The sequence below is a fragment of the Lissotriton helveticus genome, chromosome 12, assembly GCF_964261635.1.
Source record: "Lissotriton helveticus chromosome 12, aLisHel1.1, whole genome shotgun sequence".
NCBI lineage: Eukaryota > Metazoa > Chordata > Amphibia > Caudata > Salamandridae > Lissotriton > Lissotriton helveticus.
The window spans coordinates 898,171,875-898,191,474 of NC_136073.1; the positions used below are offsets into that span (position 1 = coordinate 898,171,875).

The window sequence follows — 19,600 nt, forward strand, 5'->3', positions numbered from 1 at the left end:
GAAATCCATCAAAGCATGGATGTATCTACCCATCAGGCAAGTTGCATTTGTAGACTTAAGCGCCATGCTGTCTGAGGAAAAGATTTTCTTTGCCGCCTGGTCTTGCTTCCTTGTTTCCCAGGAACCTGTGGAAAAGCACCCGTAGACTTCTTTGAGCAGGCAGCCTGCACAACCAAACTCTCTGGCAGGGGGTGCGTTGACAAAAGGTCCGGGTCACCAGGTGCCACTCTATATCTTCTCGCAACAGCCCTTGAAACAGCAGGAGCTGTCAGAGGTTTTTTCCACACCTCATAAATAGGCTCAGCCAAAGCGTCATTAAATGGGAGCATTGGTTTAATAACAGAGGAAGGCGAGTGAAGGACCTCAGTTAGAATGTTAGACTTGTATTCAGCAGTAGGAAGAGTAATATTCACCAAGTCTGCAGCCTTCTTAATAACAACGTGATAAGGTGTTACATCCTTGGAAGGTACGTCAGATACAGAGGCCAAATCCCACTCAGGAGACAGCTCAAGACCACTAACCTCTCTCAGGTCATCAAAAGGATCCTCCGAATCCTGCAGTTCACCTTCCTCCAAATTTTCATCACGATACCTCTCCTCTTCTAGAAGCCTCTGTGCCTCACGCCTCGACCTCTCCTTCATAAACGAAGTTGACGGATCCGGGACCGACTCCACAGGAGCCGGAGCAGACGCCGAACTCAAAGTTGGAAGAGGCAGCTTAACCCGAGGACGAACAGGATTCGGCATCGGAGTCGAGGGTATCGGCGTCGATGGATTCGGCGTCAGAGGCTTCGGCGGCGCCATCAAATGCCAATGCGGAGCTGGAGCTGGCATGAAAGGCACAGGAGCATAAGCCTGGGGGACACCCAGATTAAATGCCAATGGACCCGTGGGACCAACCGGTGCACCAGAGGGGTACATACCCCTGGAGTAAACTCCAAACATGGTATTCTGGAACTGAGTAGGATCCTGACCTGGAGCCAGAAAGGCTGGATAAAAGCCCCCAGGTTGCTCTTGAGGGAGGGGAGTCTTCTCGACTTCGGCCTCCACCTCAGGCTGGTGCACCGGGGTCGACGAACCCGCAGGCAACGAAGCCTCGCTTTCTCCTTCTTCTTCCTCATCATCTTCATCTTCATCTTCTTGACCAGAATGATGGGACGGATTCGGAGAAGGATTCGGCAACTGCTTCGGTGACACATGCGAATCCGCACGCAAAGCCTCACCCTCGGAGACCTGTACTTCCGAAGCCGAGGCCACTGCCTCCTTTCGAAGTAACTTCACCTGTGACTTCGGCCTTGAACTCGAGTCTTTCTCAGAATGATGGCGAGATTCATGACTCCTCTTCTTATGTTTCTTCCTCGAAGATCTCGAAGCATGCGCCGAAGACGAATCCGAGTGCGACCTCGAACGCTGAGTTTGTGACCTGGAACTCTTTTTATCCTTTTTGCTTTTCAACTTCGCTACGAGGAGTTTCGTCTCCCTCTCCCGGAGCGCCTTCGAAGTCATCTTTTTACAAGAAGGACAATCTTCGACGTCATGATCGGAGATCAAGCACCAAACGCAGCACTCGTGTGGATCAGTGATAGACATCGTCTTGCCACATTCTCCGCACGCTTTAAATCCAGTCTTCTTCGAAGTCATCACGACAGAAGACAAAGAAAACACCAGTAGAAACACAAAGTAACAAAGTTACTATACAGCTACAGACGATCCCTTGAAAACCGCTAGCGTCAACGACGTGGAAAAAAGGGAACTGATGTCATCACGCCGGCGTGGGCCTAATATGGTGTCGGTGACGTCAGCGGAGTCGCGCGCAGTGTCGTGACTCTGTGACGTCGTCCACGTCGGCGCGAAGCTACAAAAAGAATTTCCGAATGTTGCTGACGCAAGGGGATATTCACAAGGTGAGGAATCCACTGGCAGATGTATCTATCAGAAAAAATCATCTATGTCCAGACTGGCCTTTATAAATTGATCGAACAAATCATAACTGTCCCTCACTAACTCAAAAAATGCTCCTTAAGGTGATATAAAAAATTGGAAAGAACAATATGGGCAATGTCCCATAACACATTGGTGTATCTCTGTAGCAGGCACACAGCATTTAACGATTTAAAGGCTAGACTACCTGTTAAAGGATCTGTTTTTTTCATGTAGTGATGTAGATCAACATGCTCTGCATACTCCTGCCATCTTGGTTGGGGTCTAACTTTTGCAACTTCGTTTTCTTCCAAGAAGTCTTCTGAGTCACAAGTGTGATTAGGTCTCTCTGACTTTTCCTCTAGTAGAGAATGCCAATGGGCACCAACACCAATGATAGATTGTTTTTCGCCCAGTGGATGAGAGTAGGTATGAAGTAGTGAGTAGGATAGAATAGTGACACTGCGTGTAGAAGGAGTGGAATGCAAAAGATATCTATAACAAACACTGGCTTCCAGGGAGGAGAGTGTGATTCTACAGCACTACATGCAACGGACTGATGCTTACTGGGTAAGCAGCACAATCTGTTCCTAGCATATGTGGCACAAAATTAGGATGGGTTCTAACAACCACTGTCATTGTGGACTTGGAAATTCTTTTTTTTTTTTTTTTACAGTGTGAGGGCCTGTAGCTTACTGACAGGTCTGATAGACGCGATAGCTACGAGGAAGGCAACATTCCAAGAAAGAAACTACAGACGGTGTGAATGTAGTGGCTCAGGAGGAAGCCCCATAAGTATGGTGAGGAAAATATTGAGATTTCAGACTGGGGCTGGAGGTACCCTTGATGTAATGATACATCCATAAAAGCCTTAATTACAGGATATTCATGAGTGAGGAGTATTCTCTGTTCTGCATATGTGCACAAGAACACCTCGGTGTAGCTGAATTGATGTGTAGACCAACCCTGACGTACGAGTTACTTACCTTCGGTAACGATGTATCTGGTAGAGACGTTGTCTAGCCGCAGATTCCTTAACTTCAAATATCCCCAGGCGTCAGACTGGATCCGTAATTTTTTTAGCAGCAGCAACTCTGCGCGCTGGAGGACGGCGCTACACGACCCCGCCCTGACACACTCTTCGGAGAATCTTTTCTGCGCACAACGCGGAGCCATCAACAAAACTATTAAAGTATGGGAACAGTTGCGAAGGATGAAAAATCTGTAAAACAAATAAGGCGGATGGTGTAAAACACCATCACAAAAGACAGTATCAGACACTGTCTACATATAAGTGAAAAAGCAAAAGTGGAACAAAGCTGTGAGAAAGAACCTAGCAAAGCGAAGCATAGACCCTTCCCAAAGTGCGATCAACAAGGGAAGAATATCTCCACAGCAAAGATAGACTGTTATGACCATGTAGAACCGTGTCGTCCAACAAGGCCGGAGCACAGAAAGAACAATCCACCGCAAGAAGGATGAAAAGACTGGCCCTTCCCCTATATTAAAGGAAGACTAAAGCACAGCTCAACAGATCTCCAAAGAAGACGACTATAAAGGAGACAAGAGCCCTGAGTCAATGGAGAAGGCAGGAGGGAGGGAAGGCAGCAGAAGAAGAATCTCCTGATTAAAGGTGAATCAAAAGTCACCATCTTACAGGAATGAAGCCACCTGGAGGGAGTCAGCCGCATATGGCAATTGTTTAAGGGGCGCAACAATGTGAGCACCCCTGAAAGAAAACCAATGGCAACTGAAAGGAGGCAAGTGGAGAAGCCCACCTGGCAAGGTCCTCGCATAACAGGGAGGGTGGGTAGGTGTTAAGGAATCTGCGGCTAGACAACGTCTCTACCAGATACATCGTTACCTAAGGTAAGTAACTCGTACATCTGACAGACATCTAGCCGCAGATTCCTTAACTTAGAATAGATACCACAGTCATACCCCAAGGGGGGAGGGAGGTGAATCTGCGATAGAACAACAAAAAGTGCCCGAAGCACTGAGCCGGCAACAGAGTGACGGACTATGGGGAAGGCTGTGGCGGAACAGCCAGACAGCAACCCAAAGAGCTCGGAAGAGCAGAAGACAACGGGAGACAAGGCATCACAAACTGCCAGAATGGCGCAACACCATACCCATACGAGTATGAGATGCAGAAACTGCACTAACCATATCTCAGAACAGAAGAGAGAGTCCAGAACGAAGGGAGGAAGAAGGACTACTCTCAGCTCAATGGTGCACTAAGTGGACACCAACCAACGTTAGAGGATAACATGAAGAGACGTAACCAGAGCCTACAAAGCTAGCACACGCAAGGGAGGCCGGAGAGGCCACATCCAGGAGCAAAGGGCAAGAGGCAGGAACTATGCAACGCCTCAGAAGTACAGGTGGGAACAAAAGACACGCCAAGTGCACACCTAGTCACCAAAGGGGGCGACTGGGGCGAACAGCATCATGCTGATGCACGCTGATGAGGACAACAACTAAACATGCACAGAGTAGACAGCCACGGAGACAACAAGATGGCGTAGGTAAAATGAGCACGGGACTGCCCAACCAGGTAGCTTGAAGGCCAAGGTAAGAGCTTACCCACGAAATACAGGGATGCAGGGTGCAGCACGTGGGACGACCTGCATCAGAGGAGCTGTCCCACAGGCATAGCAGACAGAGTAGGGTGACACCCAATGAAAAAGACACATTCGAAGGGAGTGGCAGCAGAGGCACCAAAAGCGCCAATAGGAGCTGTGAAGAGGAACAGGCGTAACGTTTGAAAGAACCTTAAATCCCCAAACCACCTCCGACTGTGAGGGGAAAAGCATCCCCCAATCAATCAATCAATCAGAGTACTTGTAAAGCGCGCTACTTACCCGTGAGGGTCTCAAGGCGCTGAGGGGAGGGGTTGTCACTACTGCTCGAAGAGCCAGGTCTTGGGTCTGCCGTAGGGAGGGTGTTCCAGGTCTTGGCGGCGAGGTAGGAGAAGGATCAGCCACCGGAAGTCGTTCGTTGGATGCGGGAGACAGCGGCGAGGGCGAGGCTGGCGGAGCAGAGCTGGCGAGTGGGGGTGTAGAAGCTGGGTCTGCTCTTCAGGTAGGCTGGTCCGGCGTTGTGGAGTGCTTTGTGTACGTGGGTGAGGAGCTTGAAGGTGATCCTCTTGTCGACGGGGAGCCAGTGTAGGTCTCTCAGGTGGGGGGTGATGTGGCTGCGGCGGGGGACATTGACGATCAGTCGGGCGGAGAAGTTTTGGATGCGTTGTAGTCGTCGTAGGTGTTTGGCTGAGATTCCTGCGTAGAATGTGTTGCCGTAGTCCAGTCTGCTGCTGATGAGGGCCTGTGTCACCGTTCTTCTTGTTTCGGTCGGGATCCACTTGTAGATCCTGCGGAGGGTGTTGTAGCCGGAGGAGGAGATGGCGATGACCTGCTTAGACATGGAGAGGGAAGAGTCGAGGATGAATCCTAGGTTGCATGCATGGTCGGTTGGTGTCGGTGCTGTTCCCAGGAGGTCAGGCCACCAGGAGTCGTCCCAGGCAGAGGGGGTTGGTCCTAGGATGAGGACCTCCGTCTTGTCGGAGTTCAGTTTCAGACGGCTGCTCCTCATCCTGTCAACGACGGCCTTCATTCCCTCGTGGAGGTTTGTTTTGGCGGTGTGTGGGTCCTTGGTGAGGGAGAGGATGAGCTGGGTGTCGTCGGCGTAGGAGATTTTGTTGAGGTCGTGATGGCGGGCCACTTGTGCAAGGGGGGCCCTGTAGACGTTGAACAGCGTCAGGGTGAGGGATGAGCCCTGGGGGACGCCGCAGATGATGTCGGTGGCTTTGGATCGGAAGGGTGGGAGGCGGACGCTCTGGGTTCTGCCAGAGAGGAAGGACGTGGTCCAGTCCAGGGCCTTCTCTTGGATTCCGGCTTCTTGGAGGCGTGTCTTTAGAGTGAGATGGCAGACCATGTCGAAGGCAGCTGACAGGTCCAGGAGGATGAGGGCTGATGTTTTGCTGTTGTCTAGTTCTGCCACAGAAGAGTGGGACCGTTTAGAACATGAATGCCAAGAAAGGCGCAATGTAAAGCTGGGATACTACCCTAGGAAGTGGAACGCAAGGAAGAAAACAAGTTACTTACCTGTAACTTTGGTTCCCCAGTATTGGTAACTTTCATAGATTCCCATGCTTTTGTATCATTCCCCGTCGTCGGAATGGGAGTCTCGGTAACAAAAATAACATAGCAGTAGGTACAAAAGAGAAAGAAAAAAGGCCCAGGCCTCATTCCCTTTTGTAGCATATCACCCTCTTTTTGTAAAAGAGACCAAACTTAGGCATCAGCCAATCAGAAGAGCCTTACCCCATAGAACCCTCCTGAAGGAACCTCAGAGCCTCAGATTTTCGTAGCCGCTGTGTAACAGTTACCATATCTGCTGTAGGCTGAGCTTGGGTGGGTGGGCGAATGAGAATCTATGAAAGTTACCAATACTGGGGAACCAAAGTTACAGGTAAGTAACTTGTTTTCTTGCCCCAGTATTGGAACTTTCATAGATTCCCATGCTTTTGTATCAGAGTAGCAAGCAGTTAGCAATAAAAAACACATTTTGTATCATAAATACATAGCGATAGCCAACATGACATAAGGATACAAAATGTGCAAAATAACGGAAGGTGGCATAGAAAGGAAAGCTCACCAATTATTGGAAGAGGTGCCTCAGGACAGTCTGGCCCACCGCTGCATCCTCTTGCTGTAAGGATTCCAAGCAGTAATACTTAGTAAAGGTGTGGACGCTGCTCCAGGTAGCAGCTCCGCAAATATCCCTAATCTGCACCCCCGCGAAGAGGGCTGTTGAAGAAGCCACTGATCTAGTGGAATGTGCCCGAACCCTGCCAGTCAGTGGTTTACCTATTGCAGTATGGCAATGTAGAATAGCACTCTTAATCCATCTTGCAATCCCCTGTTTTGACAGCGGGAGACCTTTGCTCGAACCACCAAAAGCAACTAACAATTGGGAGGATTTCCGAAATCCTTTGGTACGATCCAAATAGAATTTTAAACATCGTTGTACATCCAGAGAATGCAGCGACTTCTCCGCTGGTGTAGCCGGGTGAGGAAAGAATGCCTTTAGAATAACCGGCTCATTCAAGTGGAAGTCCGAGGGTACTTTAGGTATGAACCTTGGGTTAGTTCTCAAGATAACTCTGTTCCTTTTAAATTGCAGGAAAGGCTCCTGGATTGTGAGAGCCTGCAATTCTCCAATACGTCTTGCCGATGTGAGGGCAAGAAGGAGAGCCAATTTCCATGAAAGGAACTTGATGTTCGAACGATGAATGGGTTCAAATGGGCTTTTCATGAGTTGAGTGAAGACTTGATTCAGGTGCCAAGTAGGCGGCGGAGGCCTCCCTGGTGGATAGACCCGGAACAAGCCTTTTAGAAATTAACAATCCTGGAAGACCACAACGAAGGCCCAGACCCAGACCGTCTGTATCTTGAAATGGCTGCCAAATGAACTTTTATAGAAGAATGGGCCAGCCCCAACTTAGCCAGGGACAAGAGATAAGGTAGAAGCTGATGAGGCTTTGAAGTAAAGGAGTCAACGTCCTCTCTCCTGTACCAAATACAAAATCTCTTCCATTTGAAGCGTTAAGTCCTGTTCGTGGAAGGAGCTCTCGCCTGGGAGAGGACTTCTTTAATTTCATTTGAGATGGGGAGATTCATAAATTCTCGCTGCTCAGGAGCCATGCTGTCAGGTGTAATGACTGTGGATCTGGATGCCAAACTTGTCCTTCGGACATTGTGAGGAGATCTGGAATAGTCCTCAAGGGGAGAGGAGGAGCTAGCGACAACAGATGGAGCTCCGTGCACCAGAACTGTCTCGGCCAAGCAGGGGCTATCAAGATCATCCTGCATGGTTCCACTTTGATCTTCCTGATAAGCCTCGGGATCAGTGGAATGGGGGGAAAGGCGTAGACAAATGTCCTTGACCAGGCTATCGAAAGCGCATTCCCCAATGATCCTCGGTGGTGAAGCCTGATTGCATAAGACCGGCATTTCTTGTTGGTCGGTGTGGGAAAGAGAGCTATAGCTGGTCTGCCCCACTGGCTGAAGACCTCTTCTAGAACTCGCTGGTTCAACTCCCACTCGGGACTGACTGAGGATAACCTGCTCAGCCTGTCGGCGTTCTCGTTTAGAACTCCAGGCAAGTGTTCTGCCTTTAGTGACATCCCGTGAAGGATCGCCCATTCCCAGATCTCTTGAGCTTCCTGCGACAATGGAAGAGACCTGGTTCCTCCTTTCTTGTTCACGTAATGCATGGCCGTGGTGTTGTCCGTTCTGATGAGCACTTGTGAACCTCCTAGGCAAGGGAGAAAGGCTTGTAGAGCCAGTTTTATTGCGCTTAGTTCCAAGAGATTGATGTGGAGCCGTCGATCGTGAGGAGACCAATGGCCACTGACATGTAGGTCTTGCATCACTGCTCCCCAACCCTCCAATGATGCGTCCGTTGTCACTACTTGAGGAGACGGATCGCTTACGAAGGATAGACCTTGGGACAAGTTTCTCTGGTCTGTCCACCATAGGGCCGCTCTTCTCATCGTCGGAGTGACGGTCACCCTGTCGTCGAATGATCCGTGAATCTGTTTCCATTGGATGTCCAGTTGTTCCGACAGAGGACGCATTCGCAGTCTGCAGTGAGGAATCAGAGGTATGCATGATGAAATTACCCCCTGCAGAGATTTGTAGCGGCGTACTGAAAGACACCTTCTTTTTCGTAAGTCCCGAGCCATGGTCTGCACTTTTTCCCGCCTGTCTAGGGTTGGGAAAGCCTTTGAGAGATTTGAGTCCAGGATGGCTCCCAGGAAACGTGCCTTTCTGGACGGAACCAGAGATGATTTGTCTTTGTTTAAAGTGAGTCCTAGATTTTGAAACAGGTTTGTACAAGCCTGAACAGCGTCCCGCGCTGCTTGCCTGGACAGGGCCTTCAGCAACCAGTCGTCCAGGTAGGGGAAAACTTGAAAAAGATTCCTTCGCAGGAATGCTGCTACTGGCGCCAGCACCTTCGTGAAAATCCTTGGGGCTGAGCGAAGACCAAAGGGTAAAACCCTGAATTGAAAGTGGCTCTTGGCTACTGTGAATCGTAGAAACCTTCTGTGTGCTGGGTGAATCAGTACATAAAAGTACACATCCTCGAGATCGAGCGTGGCCATGAAATCCCCCGGATTGATCAGCCTCAAGAGAGACCATCCGGAAAGACAGGGAGATGAGATAGGTGTTGAGCTCCCTGAGATCTAAAATGGGGCGCCATTTCTCTAGCGTCTTCTTTACCAGGAAGAACCTGGAATAGAATCCTTGTCTTCTTTGGTCGGAGGGAACCGGCTCTATAGCCCCCTTCAGGAGCATTTGATGAACTTCGAGCCGCAGAAGACGCAGGTGTTTCGATGGAATGGCTGCAGGGGGCTTGGGTGGTGGGATTTGAGTAAATTCCAAGGTATGGCCCTTTCGAATGATGTTGAGCACCCAACGGTCCGATGTTATCTTTGACCAATTTTGAAGGTATTGGGATAACCTGCCTCCAACTGATGACTTCCTGGAGGAGGGTACAGTAGGAAGAGCTAGGAGGTCGCTATTGTCGCTTGGACGCATCACGACCCTGGCGAGCCTGTTTCCCTTTGTTGTAAGGCCTGGAGTAATTGGAGGATTGGCCCTGCCTTTGTTGTTGATAAGATCCTCTGTAGTTAGTACCTCTGCCTCTGGACCCTCTAAAAGGAGTTTTGCGGTACTGAAGCGTATCCAAAGATCTGGCAGTTCCAGTGTCTTTTTTGATGTCTTGGAGAGTGTCGTCAATCAATTTCCTGAATAGTGCTTCTCCATCAAAAGGAAGATCTAAGACTTTATTTTGGATCTCGGGTCGAAACCAGGTCGCCTTCAGCCACCCCTGGCGACGGAGGACTGCAGCTCCAGCCAACGAACAAAATGCGGTCGTGGCAATGTACATGGTACAGTCAATGATCTCCATTAAAGTCTCCTCTCCTTCTAGTAAGACATTTTTTTCCTCTACTTTTGATTCTGGAGGCAGCTGATTCAGGAACGGTGATACATCACACCAAAGCTGGCGGTCGTATCTACCCAATATTGCCAGTGCATTAGCTGCCCGCACCAGGAGACTCGCCATTGAAGAGAATCTCTTCCCAGCATTGTCCAATCTCCTTCCTTCCTTGTCTGGAGGAGTTGTTAAAGGAGCAGAAGGGTTGCGGGATTTTCTCTGTGCCGCTTGAGAAATGACCGAGTCCGGTCTTGGGTGGCCCGCTAAGGCAGCTGGACCATCGTCAGGCGCTTTGTACTTTTTATCTAGACGCGGAAGTACAGGGACCACCGTAGCTGGGTTTTTCATAGCCTTAAGGCCTTCCTCCCACAGATGTTGCACTATTGGTATGGACCTTGTTGTCTTCCTATACAGTTCCTTGAAATCATACAAGAAACATTCGGTGGCCACCACAGGCATTGCCAACTTGAGCCTGCCAGCCGCTCTTTCCATCAGCTGATGAAAACCTCCTATATCCGCTGGCGGGGAATCCACCGGATCCGGACATGGAGATGGAGGGTCTGGAATGATGTATTCATCCCATTCAGTAGCTTGACCAGTTCCATTATCCAAATCATGATCCTCATCCGAGGAATAATCATGGCTGTCTGCTGGTCTGGAAGGCTCTTGTGGAATTGATGCCTGTGGCTGAGGGGACACCTGAGCAGGTAATTCAGGAACAGCCGCTGAGGCAGGAGCCGAGACAGGCACGGCTTGCGCAACTGGAGCCGGAACAGTCCCTGCAGCCTTAGATTTGTAATCCTGCAGCATCTTATGCAGGTCCTGCAGGAAAGAAGATGGTACCGAAACCATGTCTTGACCTAAATAATGTTGCGATTGGGCAGCCTGATGACGATAACCATCTTCTTGGTCATACCCTCCTTCAGAGTCAGTCTCCTGACACTTGACCAGAAGTTGAGAGGGACTGTTAGCGTAGCCATACGAGTCCTGATCATCCTCATCAGACTCCTCCTCATCAAATAGCAGAGTTGGTGGCAAGGGGTTACTCTCCTAGGAGATGTTATCTCCGGCGTTAATCAATTCTCCGATGCCAAGATCGTCGACGGTTCCGGAACACGACAAACAACAATGCGCGTCCCACTTTCCTCCATGGAATTCCCGTAACAGGGACTTTGTAACTTCGGGAGCTGACTCGCTCCACTGAACCACCGCACTGATCGTCTAACCTGTGGGACCGCGGGTCACTATCCTTTAACAACCAACGGCCCTCCAGGACATCCGTACCGGGGATTAACAGGTCCTTTGATCGCTCAACCGAGACAGAATCACCCATATACTCGTATCCGAGTGTTTCATTTTGATAGTGGATTTTAAACGTGCGCCACGCACTTGGGGCCAGGAATACTACCCGGTCGAGAGCCGAGCCGGGTCGGAATTATCACCGGCTTAGCGACCTTACAGAGGGCCCAGAGGTTACGCAAGCCCTGAGGAGTCACGGAAAACACTTTCCAATGCGACGAAACACGTGTCGGCTGGCCATTAAGAACATAAAAACGAAGATTCACTCTAAAGACATTTGTCATTTTCTCTAGCAGCTGTTATTGCAACTGTTTTGGTGTCCACAAGGACACACGTTGTGCTACACTATAATTTTGAGTGCAGTAGGAAATTTGTTTTTTAATACTGTAAAAACTTCCAAAGGAGGAGAATGAGGTACTGATGCAATGTGACCCATGGCGTATAGGAGACAGCGCCAAAAGGCACAACATTGAATACCGTGCAACGGTAAGATAATGGCGTCAGTGGACGTATAGAGCCCAAAAGGGCCTCCAGCCACGCTTGACAGACAGCAAAGCTATACAATAGCATACAAGTGCCCCACTAGGAGTATGGCACACCCCCAAACAACGGGGAACACCCCTTATGGCAAACCACAGTCAGAGGACAAAGCACAAACAACCTGGCGAATATCGCCACAGTAGGCTTACTACCAGCCTAAACGCATAGTGCATCCAGAGGATGCTAAATAAAAAAGTAACCACCCCAGAACATGTGAAAAGAAGTCCTGCAAAACACAGACCTATGGGGGAGGGCAAAAGCCCGCAAGGAGGTGCTGAACAGCCAATTCGGCGCGAGCATCAAACAACAGAATCCCATCAAAGGGTAGCTCAACAAGGCACTTCCGGATATTCTCTGTGAAGAAGCCATCCTGTAACCAAGCATGGGGCCGCAGGGCAACCGAATCAGCCATTGCTCGGCCTAAGGAATCAGCAGTATCCAAGGCCGAGTGGATCGTAAATTCCGGCAAATCACAGCCAACACAGAGAAGATGAAGAAGGTCAACACGAGCGCCTTCAGAGGTGGCCAAAAGAAGAGACTCAGCAGAGTCCGAAAGGGCAGAGGTAGCCCGATCCAAGACACACACAGTATTTAGTGAGCGAAGGGTGGCGCTAGTGGAGGCGAAAATGGTACGACCTTACGACTCCAGCCATCTGGACTCCCTGGAGGGAGGAAGCATCAGCTGAGGCAAAGAAAGGAAGGAAATTTGCAGAACAAACCTCTGAACGTCCGGGTGAACAAATAAGCAAACTGGATCATGTGGAGCAGGATGGTGGTGGAAGATCGAACGAGACACTGGATCACCGGAAGCTGGGCGAGTCCAGGTGCCCAAAAGGGCATCATAAAGAGAAGCTTCAAAGGGCAGAAGCAGCTCCACATTCCCCGACCCATGGTGAAGGACATCCAGCAGAGGGTCCACAGGCAGGGGGACAAAGGGGGCTGCATACTTAGAACATGGGCAGCCATGGAGACCACCCTAATGAACGCCGCACCGGCCTTGGTAGCCCTCCGAGGAGGACAGCAACTCATCCGTAGGTGAGGGCTGTAAACTAAGTCTTCCACCCCAAGGAGTTTTACCAAGAAACTGAGGATGCGACCAATGCCCAAAAGGAGGAAGCCTCAATGACAAATGAGGGTCCTGATGGGGCTCCTGACGAGGCGGGGATTCCGCTGGGGTCACAAATTCTAAGGGAGGAAGAGGCAAGGACCGATCCGGCGTCACCGAATGTGAAGGCGACGCCAAACTCTCCCCGGAAGCCTCCGGAGAGGAGTCAATAATCAGGTGTTGGGGCAGCACCCGGGCGACTTCGGTCGGATCCGAGCCTACCTCGTCCGGCGCCGACTCTGCCCCATCCGGCGCCGACTCGGCCTCGTCCGGCGCCAACGCCATGTCAACCACGACAAGCTCTGCTTCCAAAGAAGGGGATGGCGCCGGAGCCTATGGGGCCGGACCAGCGCCGACTGAGCCTCAACGACAACAGACTACGAAGTAAGAAGTGGAGTAGGAGCCGAGGAGGCGAGTTTACGGCGCCGGATTGGCGCCGACCCCGCCTCCGGACAGGCAGCCATTTGCCCAGAAGTCCGAAGTGGGCTCGAAGCAAGGCTTTGAGCACCAGCAACCACCTGCGACACCACAGGGAGCCCCACGAGACTATGTGGCGCGGCAGGGGTGCTATGGGTCATAGAGGGGGACCCAGCCGGGTGGTGCCCTGACGACGCCATATCTCCATCATCCCTAGAGGGCAAGGGCACATTTGGCGCCGTGGACGAACCCACCGGAGAGTCCGTCGGGAATTTTCCAGAGTCCTGGTTTATCCCTAGGTGAGGTTGTTGTGCGTCCAAGAATAGTCTTATCTCTTTGATATGTCTGGACATCTATTATCTAATTTAATTATCTTACCTCATCTCTACTGTATAGTTAATCCTCTCCATGCAAACTGAAGGCCAGAAACAATTGCCTACTTTCCACTGCCAAGGGAAAGTGAGGATACAAAGCAAATGGCACATCCTAGCATGCAACAAAGCTACAGAGTAAAACAGTCCATAGTTTCAATCAGTATTGGTAGGGTCAGTTTGAATTTTAATCTAATCTGTTTTGATAACCACTGCAAAAATTCTCAGATGCTAACAAACAGAACAAAGGTGAGCCATGTGTATTCTTTCATCTATCCCATGAAAATGAAACATTCTGGACAACACAATCCTGTTAAAGTCTACAACTATTACAAAAGATTGCCATTGATACATTCTGTATAGTTTCAGCACCGGGCTGCAAGTAACTGAAACAAAATGTATGCAAGTGCTTAAATAGGCAAGCTGGTGTATGCTTACCTGGTGACTCCATCCTTTATGTGATACAGTAAGCATTCAGACATCAGTGGGTCTTCATTCAAGTTTACCAAATGAGGAGTCTAGGAGAATACGAATGACAAACCAAGTTGGTGATGGGAAAGTAAGAGCTATATAAATAATAATACAATAGGCACTTTAGAACATACCATTTTGGAACGCTGCAGAAAATGCTTATGTTCAGCTACACGGAAATTGTCATTTTCTGTTGGTGTTGGATTTGAAGCCTTTGTTGCAGAAAGGCCTGATAATCTTGGACCACACTGAGAGGGTGACTGACAGACTAATTTTTTAACTCACTTTTATCCATTCAATATAAGCCTCTCTTTGAAAACACTGACCGGAACGACAAACAAAAGTCACAACCTAGGCACCCTCATGGCGCAGGGACCGATCACAGCAAGTGAAGAAAACCAAGTTCTACTCGGACATAAGACATGGAACATATAGCATAATTTATTTAGGGTGATGCAAGCACAAGAACTCGCAGGTACATTTCAATTTGCTGCCATAGTCGTGTTTAAAGGCTAGGTCTATAAGCCTTCATAAAATCATGTTGCAATCCATCAGAAAAAGTATCTTCATAGGACTTCATCTTTAGGCCTTCTCCATCCTTCATAACAGAATAGGAAAGCCTGTGCTCCAGGCATGGTCCAAAAATGTATATAAGTGAAATGAAGTCACACTGAAACCTGGATCCTTTATGGAAGGTTAACATACTCCCGTGCAGTCCGTGTGAACCTACACATGAATAACAAACCACCGCATTCCAGTTTTGACATGATTATTTTGAATAAAGCAAGGCTGGTGCATGTTTCTCAAGGTGAGCAAGGACAGAGCGCCAAAATCACAATGAAGGCAATTTTCCATTACTCTGATGTGCTATTCCCTCTTTTTTAATTCCAGTACTGTATCGGAGAGAGGCAAACATGATCTCATTTATGATCACATGTAGAATTCCTCGCCCTCACTAAATCTCATGTTAAAATACATATTATATACCCTTCCAAGATCGTATTAAATCAGGAATTTCCACCACATATGAAGTCTAACCCCCACCCTGGAGAAACCATGACATAGCAGCCAGATGCAAGGAGGTCACAGGCTACTGTTACCATGCCAAGTCAGCAGACTCTTCTTGCCTTTAGGTCGGCATAACAGGACTTCCTCACAAACTGGAGGAAATATTTTTAGGTCTTGCCTAGGCAGCGCATGCGCCTTCTCGAAGAGACATATTGTATCTAAGATACGTATTTTTAGAAAATGCCCATCTCTTTCATTGATCCTTCATCCTGCCATTCAGAAATGGTGGCTTTTCATTGGTGAATACCCTTAGTAGTCCCTCCTTTTAGAATTCTGTATCCTCCCACGAGGACTGCCCCTTTTCCATGTGCGGTTACTTGTTATTGTTACTTATTACAACTGTGTTTAACACAGCTAGTGATCTGCACTTTTGAGCGCGTCGTTTGCAAAGGACGGAGCGTCAAATGCATAGCATTCACAATGAGAGCGCTTTCTACCTTTTGCAGGTTGGTAACAGCCAGCCTTCTTATATTGAAAAGGAGATCCGCAGCGTAGGATTTTTACATTCTGCTCGAGCAGCGAATGTTGTAACGTAAACAATTATACATATCACATACTTTGTTTTTGTTGTTCCAATTAAAATGTTGTCAGCACTGGTAGAGCAGGCCGTGTAATCTTAAAGATCTGCTTAGAAGGTGCATGTATACAAGTTTGAGTAAGCGAAATGAAAAATAATGCTTTATTTCCATAAAATAAACTATGCATGCTCGATGGTTCTCAGCGCCAGGACGCTCCCAGATCCCAGATGTCCCTTCTGACACTTTGCAGACACCCAACCTGTTACGCACTCCCTGCCCATCCCTCCTCCCATTCCCCATTCCCTCTCCCACCAGATGATTAAACTAATTTGCATTCAAGCAGAAGGAGCTTAGATCATTCCTCCCCCTGCTACACGTTTTGAGTAGCTTGACACCCTGACCATGTACTAACACAGCTTTTTTTTTTAAATCAGCAGACGCAGCTTTAATTTAATTAATACATTAATTTAACTTTATGCGGTAGCATTCCTACACTGCATTGATCCTTTCACACGCTCTCAGTTGTCTCCATTTCTCCAAGCATTACTTATCATAGTTTGAAGCCAAATAGAGCAAGAGTTCCATTTACGGCCCTTTTCTGTTGTACCTGCTGCTTATTACCTGCCCACTAAACTCGGCCTGCAGCCTCTTAACAGATTAGGGTCATATCAATACAAAATGGCTCTGCCAACTCTAAACTAAAAAACATAAATAAAACGCTTTCATTTGCAACGCCAATACCTCTAACTTTCACCAATGCAGGACCGATTGCATTGTAAATGCTTGTTCCCATAGTAAACACAACACCCCTATGCCTGTAAAATTGATTTTTAGGTGTCCACTTCTTGGCATATCAGTTTGGGGCTGCTTTTTTAAATGAGTTGCACAGCAAAATGTGGTCTACTTTAGAAGTATGGAGTGGAGAGAAAGGAATATGCTACTTACCAGTATGCATCTGTTTTTGGCATGTAGGGCTGCTGACATTTATATCTATGCATAGATCGGCGCCTAGTGTTGGGTCCGGATGATTGCACATTGTTGTCCTGGAAGAGTCTTCGAAGTATCACGAGATAGGTGGCTCCTCCCTGGACTACAGTGCGCATGGGCATCCCCTCCATGCTCAGATTGTTTTTCGCCATTGTGGCAGAGATGGAGTGTGATATAGTGAGTGATGGCCATGCGTGAGAATAAGTATGTAAATTTAGAATGCTACAGCTGCGACAGGCACCGGGGAGCAGGGCGGGCGATATAAATGTCAGCAGCCCTACATGCCAAGAACAGATGCATACTGGTAAGTAGCATATTCCGTTCGAGGCATGTGGGCTGCTGAATTTATATCTATGCATAGAATAAATAGTAGCACCCTCCTTAGCGGCGTTTGCCCGTGCCAGCTGCAGCAGTCTGAAAAAGAGTTCTGAGAACAGCCTGACCTACAGCAGCTTGCTGTTTGGAGTGTACATCCACGCAGTAGTGTTTGGTGAATGTGTGTATGGTGGTCCATGTGGCTGCTCTACATATGTCCTCTAGAGGGATGTTACCTAGGAAAGCCATGGATGCCCCCAACTTGCGTGTGGAATGCGCTCTTGGGGGAACTGTTAACGTGCGTTTAGCCTTTTGATAACAGATTTGGATGCATTTAACACTCCACCTGGCTATGCCTGTTTTAGAAATTGGGTTGCCCTTGTGCTGTGGAGAGAAGGCAACGAACAGTTGTTTAGTTTTCCTGAAATCCTTAGTCCTGTCTATGTAATACAGGAGAGCCCTTTTGACATCTAGTGTGTGCAGTGCTCTGTCTGCCACTGAATCAGGATTTGGGAAGAATACAGGTAGTTCAATAGTTTGGTTGATGTGGAACTGTGACACTACCTTGGGCATGAATTTAGGGTTGGTGCGCAGCACAACCCTATTAGCATGTATCTGAATGAAAGGTTCCTGAATAGTGAGGGCTTGCAGCTCGCTAACTCGTCTTAGCGACGTAATTGCCACCAGGAAAGCCACCTTCCATGGAAGAAATTGTATCTCACAAGAGTGAAGAGGCTCAAATGGTGGGCCCATGAACCTGGTGAGGACTATGTTTAGGTTCCAGACAGGCGAAGGCGGGTGTCTTGGAGGAATAACCCTTTTGAGTCCCTCCATAAAAGCTTTAATGGCTGGCACTCTGAAAAGGGATAGATGCTGTCTATTCTGAAAATAAGCTGCCATTGCTGCCAAATGTATCCTGATGGAACTATACGCTAGATTACACTTGTATAGGTGCAGCAAGTAACTTATGATGTCTTGCGTGGAAGCATCAAGTGGATTTATGTTATTATTGGAGCAATAGATAACAAAACGCTTCCATTTTGCTGCGTAGCATGCCCTGGTGGTAGGTCGCCTAGCCTCCTTTATGATGTCCATACAGTCAGGAGGCAGGTTTAAGTAGCCAAACTCTATGACTTCAGGAGCCATATTGCAAGGCTCAACTGCTGCGGATCTGGGTGCTGAATGTCTCCATGGCTCTGAGTGAGGAGACTGGGAGTGAGTCTGAGGCGCTCGTGGGGAACCACGAAGAGTTCGAGGAACGTGGTGTACCACGCTTGCCTTGCCCACGTTGGGAGCAACCAGGATGAGTGTCATGGAGTGTTGCCTCAGTTTGCGTGCCACTAGCGGTATGAGTGGAGCTGGAGGAAAGGCGTACGCAAGTTCGACCAGTTCATCCATATCGCATTTCCCTGAGACTGCGGGTGAGGGAACCTGGCGGCGAAGGTGCGGCATTTTGCGTTTTCGTGTGTGGCGAAGAGGTCTATCTCTGGATGACCCCACCGTTGGAAGTAAGGCTGGAGCACCGAGGGGTGCATTTCCCACTCGTGTATCTGATGGCTGTGCCTGCTGAGCAAGTCCGCTATCTGGTTGTCCTGCCCTGGGAGGTGTTCCGCCATGAGGAACATGTTCCTTTGAATGGCCCACTTCCACATGCATTGCGCTAGGTGTGACAATTGTGGAGAGTGTGTCCCTCCTTGCTTCTGGATGTAGTACATCGCAGTCATGTTGTTCGTCGGGATCAACACAACTTTGTTGCAGAGATGCAATTTGAACGCCTTCATCGCCATGAAGATCGCCATCAGTTCTAGCAGGTTGATGGGCATCTTCTGCTGTTGCGGTGTCCAGAGTCCCTGCACTGTGTAATGGAGGACATGCGCTCCCCAGCCCTGGAGGGATGCGTCCGTCGTCAGTACTATTTGTGGTACAGGCTCTTGGAACGGTCCCCTGCAAAGGTTTTGTGTGTTCCACCAATGCAGAGAGTTGTATGCACGACCGGTCACCAACACTAGGTCTTTTAGTTGTCCTTGAGCCTGGTTCCACTGACACGCTAAGCATTCCTGGAGCGGACGCATGTGTAGCCTGGAGTGCGGGACTATAAAGATGCAAGAGGCCATCATGCCTATCAGCTGCATGAACACTTGCACTGTGAGGTAGTGTTGTGGCCTGAATCTCTGAATCAGCACTTGCATGCTGTTGACTCTCGCCAAGTTGGGGCGCGCTGTGGCAGCGAGCGTGTTTATTTCTGCTCCTAGGTACTGCTGTACTTGTGCGGGCTGTAAATGGGACTTTTGGTAGTTGAGCGAAAATCCCAGACTGTGTAGGAGGTGGATTGTGCGTGACATGTGGTTGGCACACTGCTGGGCTGACTGTGCTTGCACTAGCCAGTCGTCTAGATACGGATAGACATGGATGTGCTGTCTCCGAAGATGCGCGGCCATTGTCGCTAGACACTTTGTAAACACTCTGGGGGCTGTAGTGACCCCGAAAGGCAGGACCTTGAACTGGTAATGCTGATTGTTGATGGTGAACCTGAGATATTTCCTGTGACTGGTGTGAATGGGAATGTGGAAATAGGTATCTTTTAGA

The 19,600-nt window shown here is 48.9% G+C and overlaps 1 protein-coding gene across 1 annotated transcript in view; it reads right to left on the minus strand.

The window, feature by feature from the left end:
• The window catches only part of KIF1C (kinesin family member 1C), a 710,488-nt gene that overhangs the window by 89,564 nt on the left and 601,324 nt on the right, over positions 1-19,600 (minus strand). Inside the window, exon 16 of the mRNA XM_078671146.1 lies at positions 14,094-14,173. Within this exon, the coding sequence (XP_078527272.1) occupies positions 14,094-14,173 (80 nt within the window). The remainder of the gene's footprint in view (positions 1-14,093; positions 14,174-19,600) is intronic.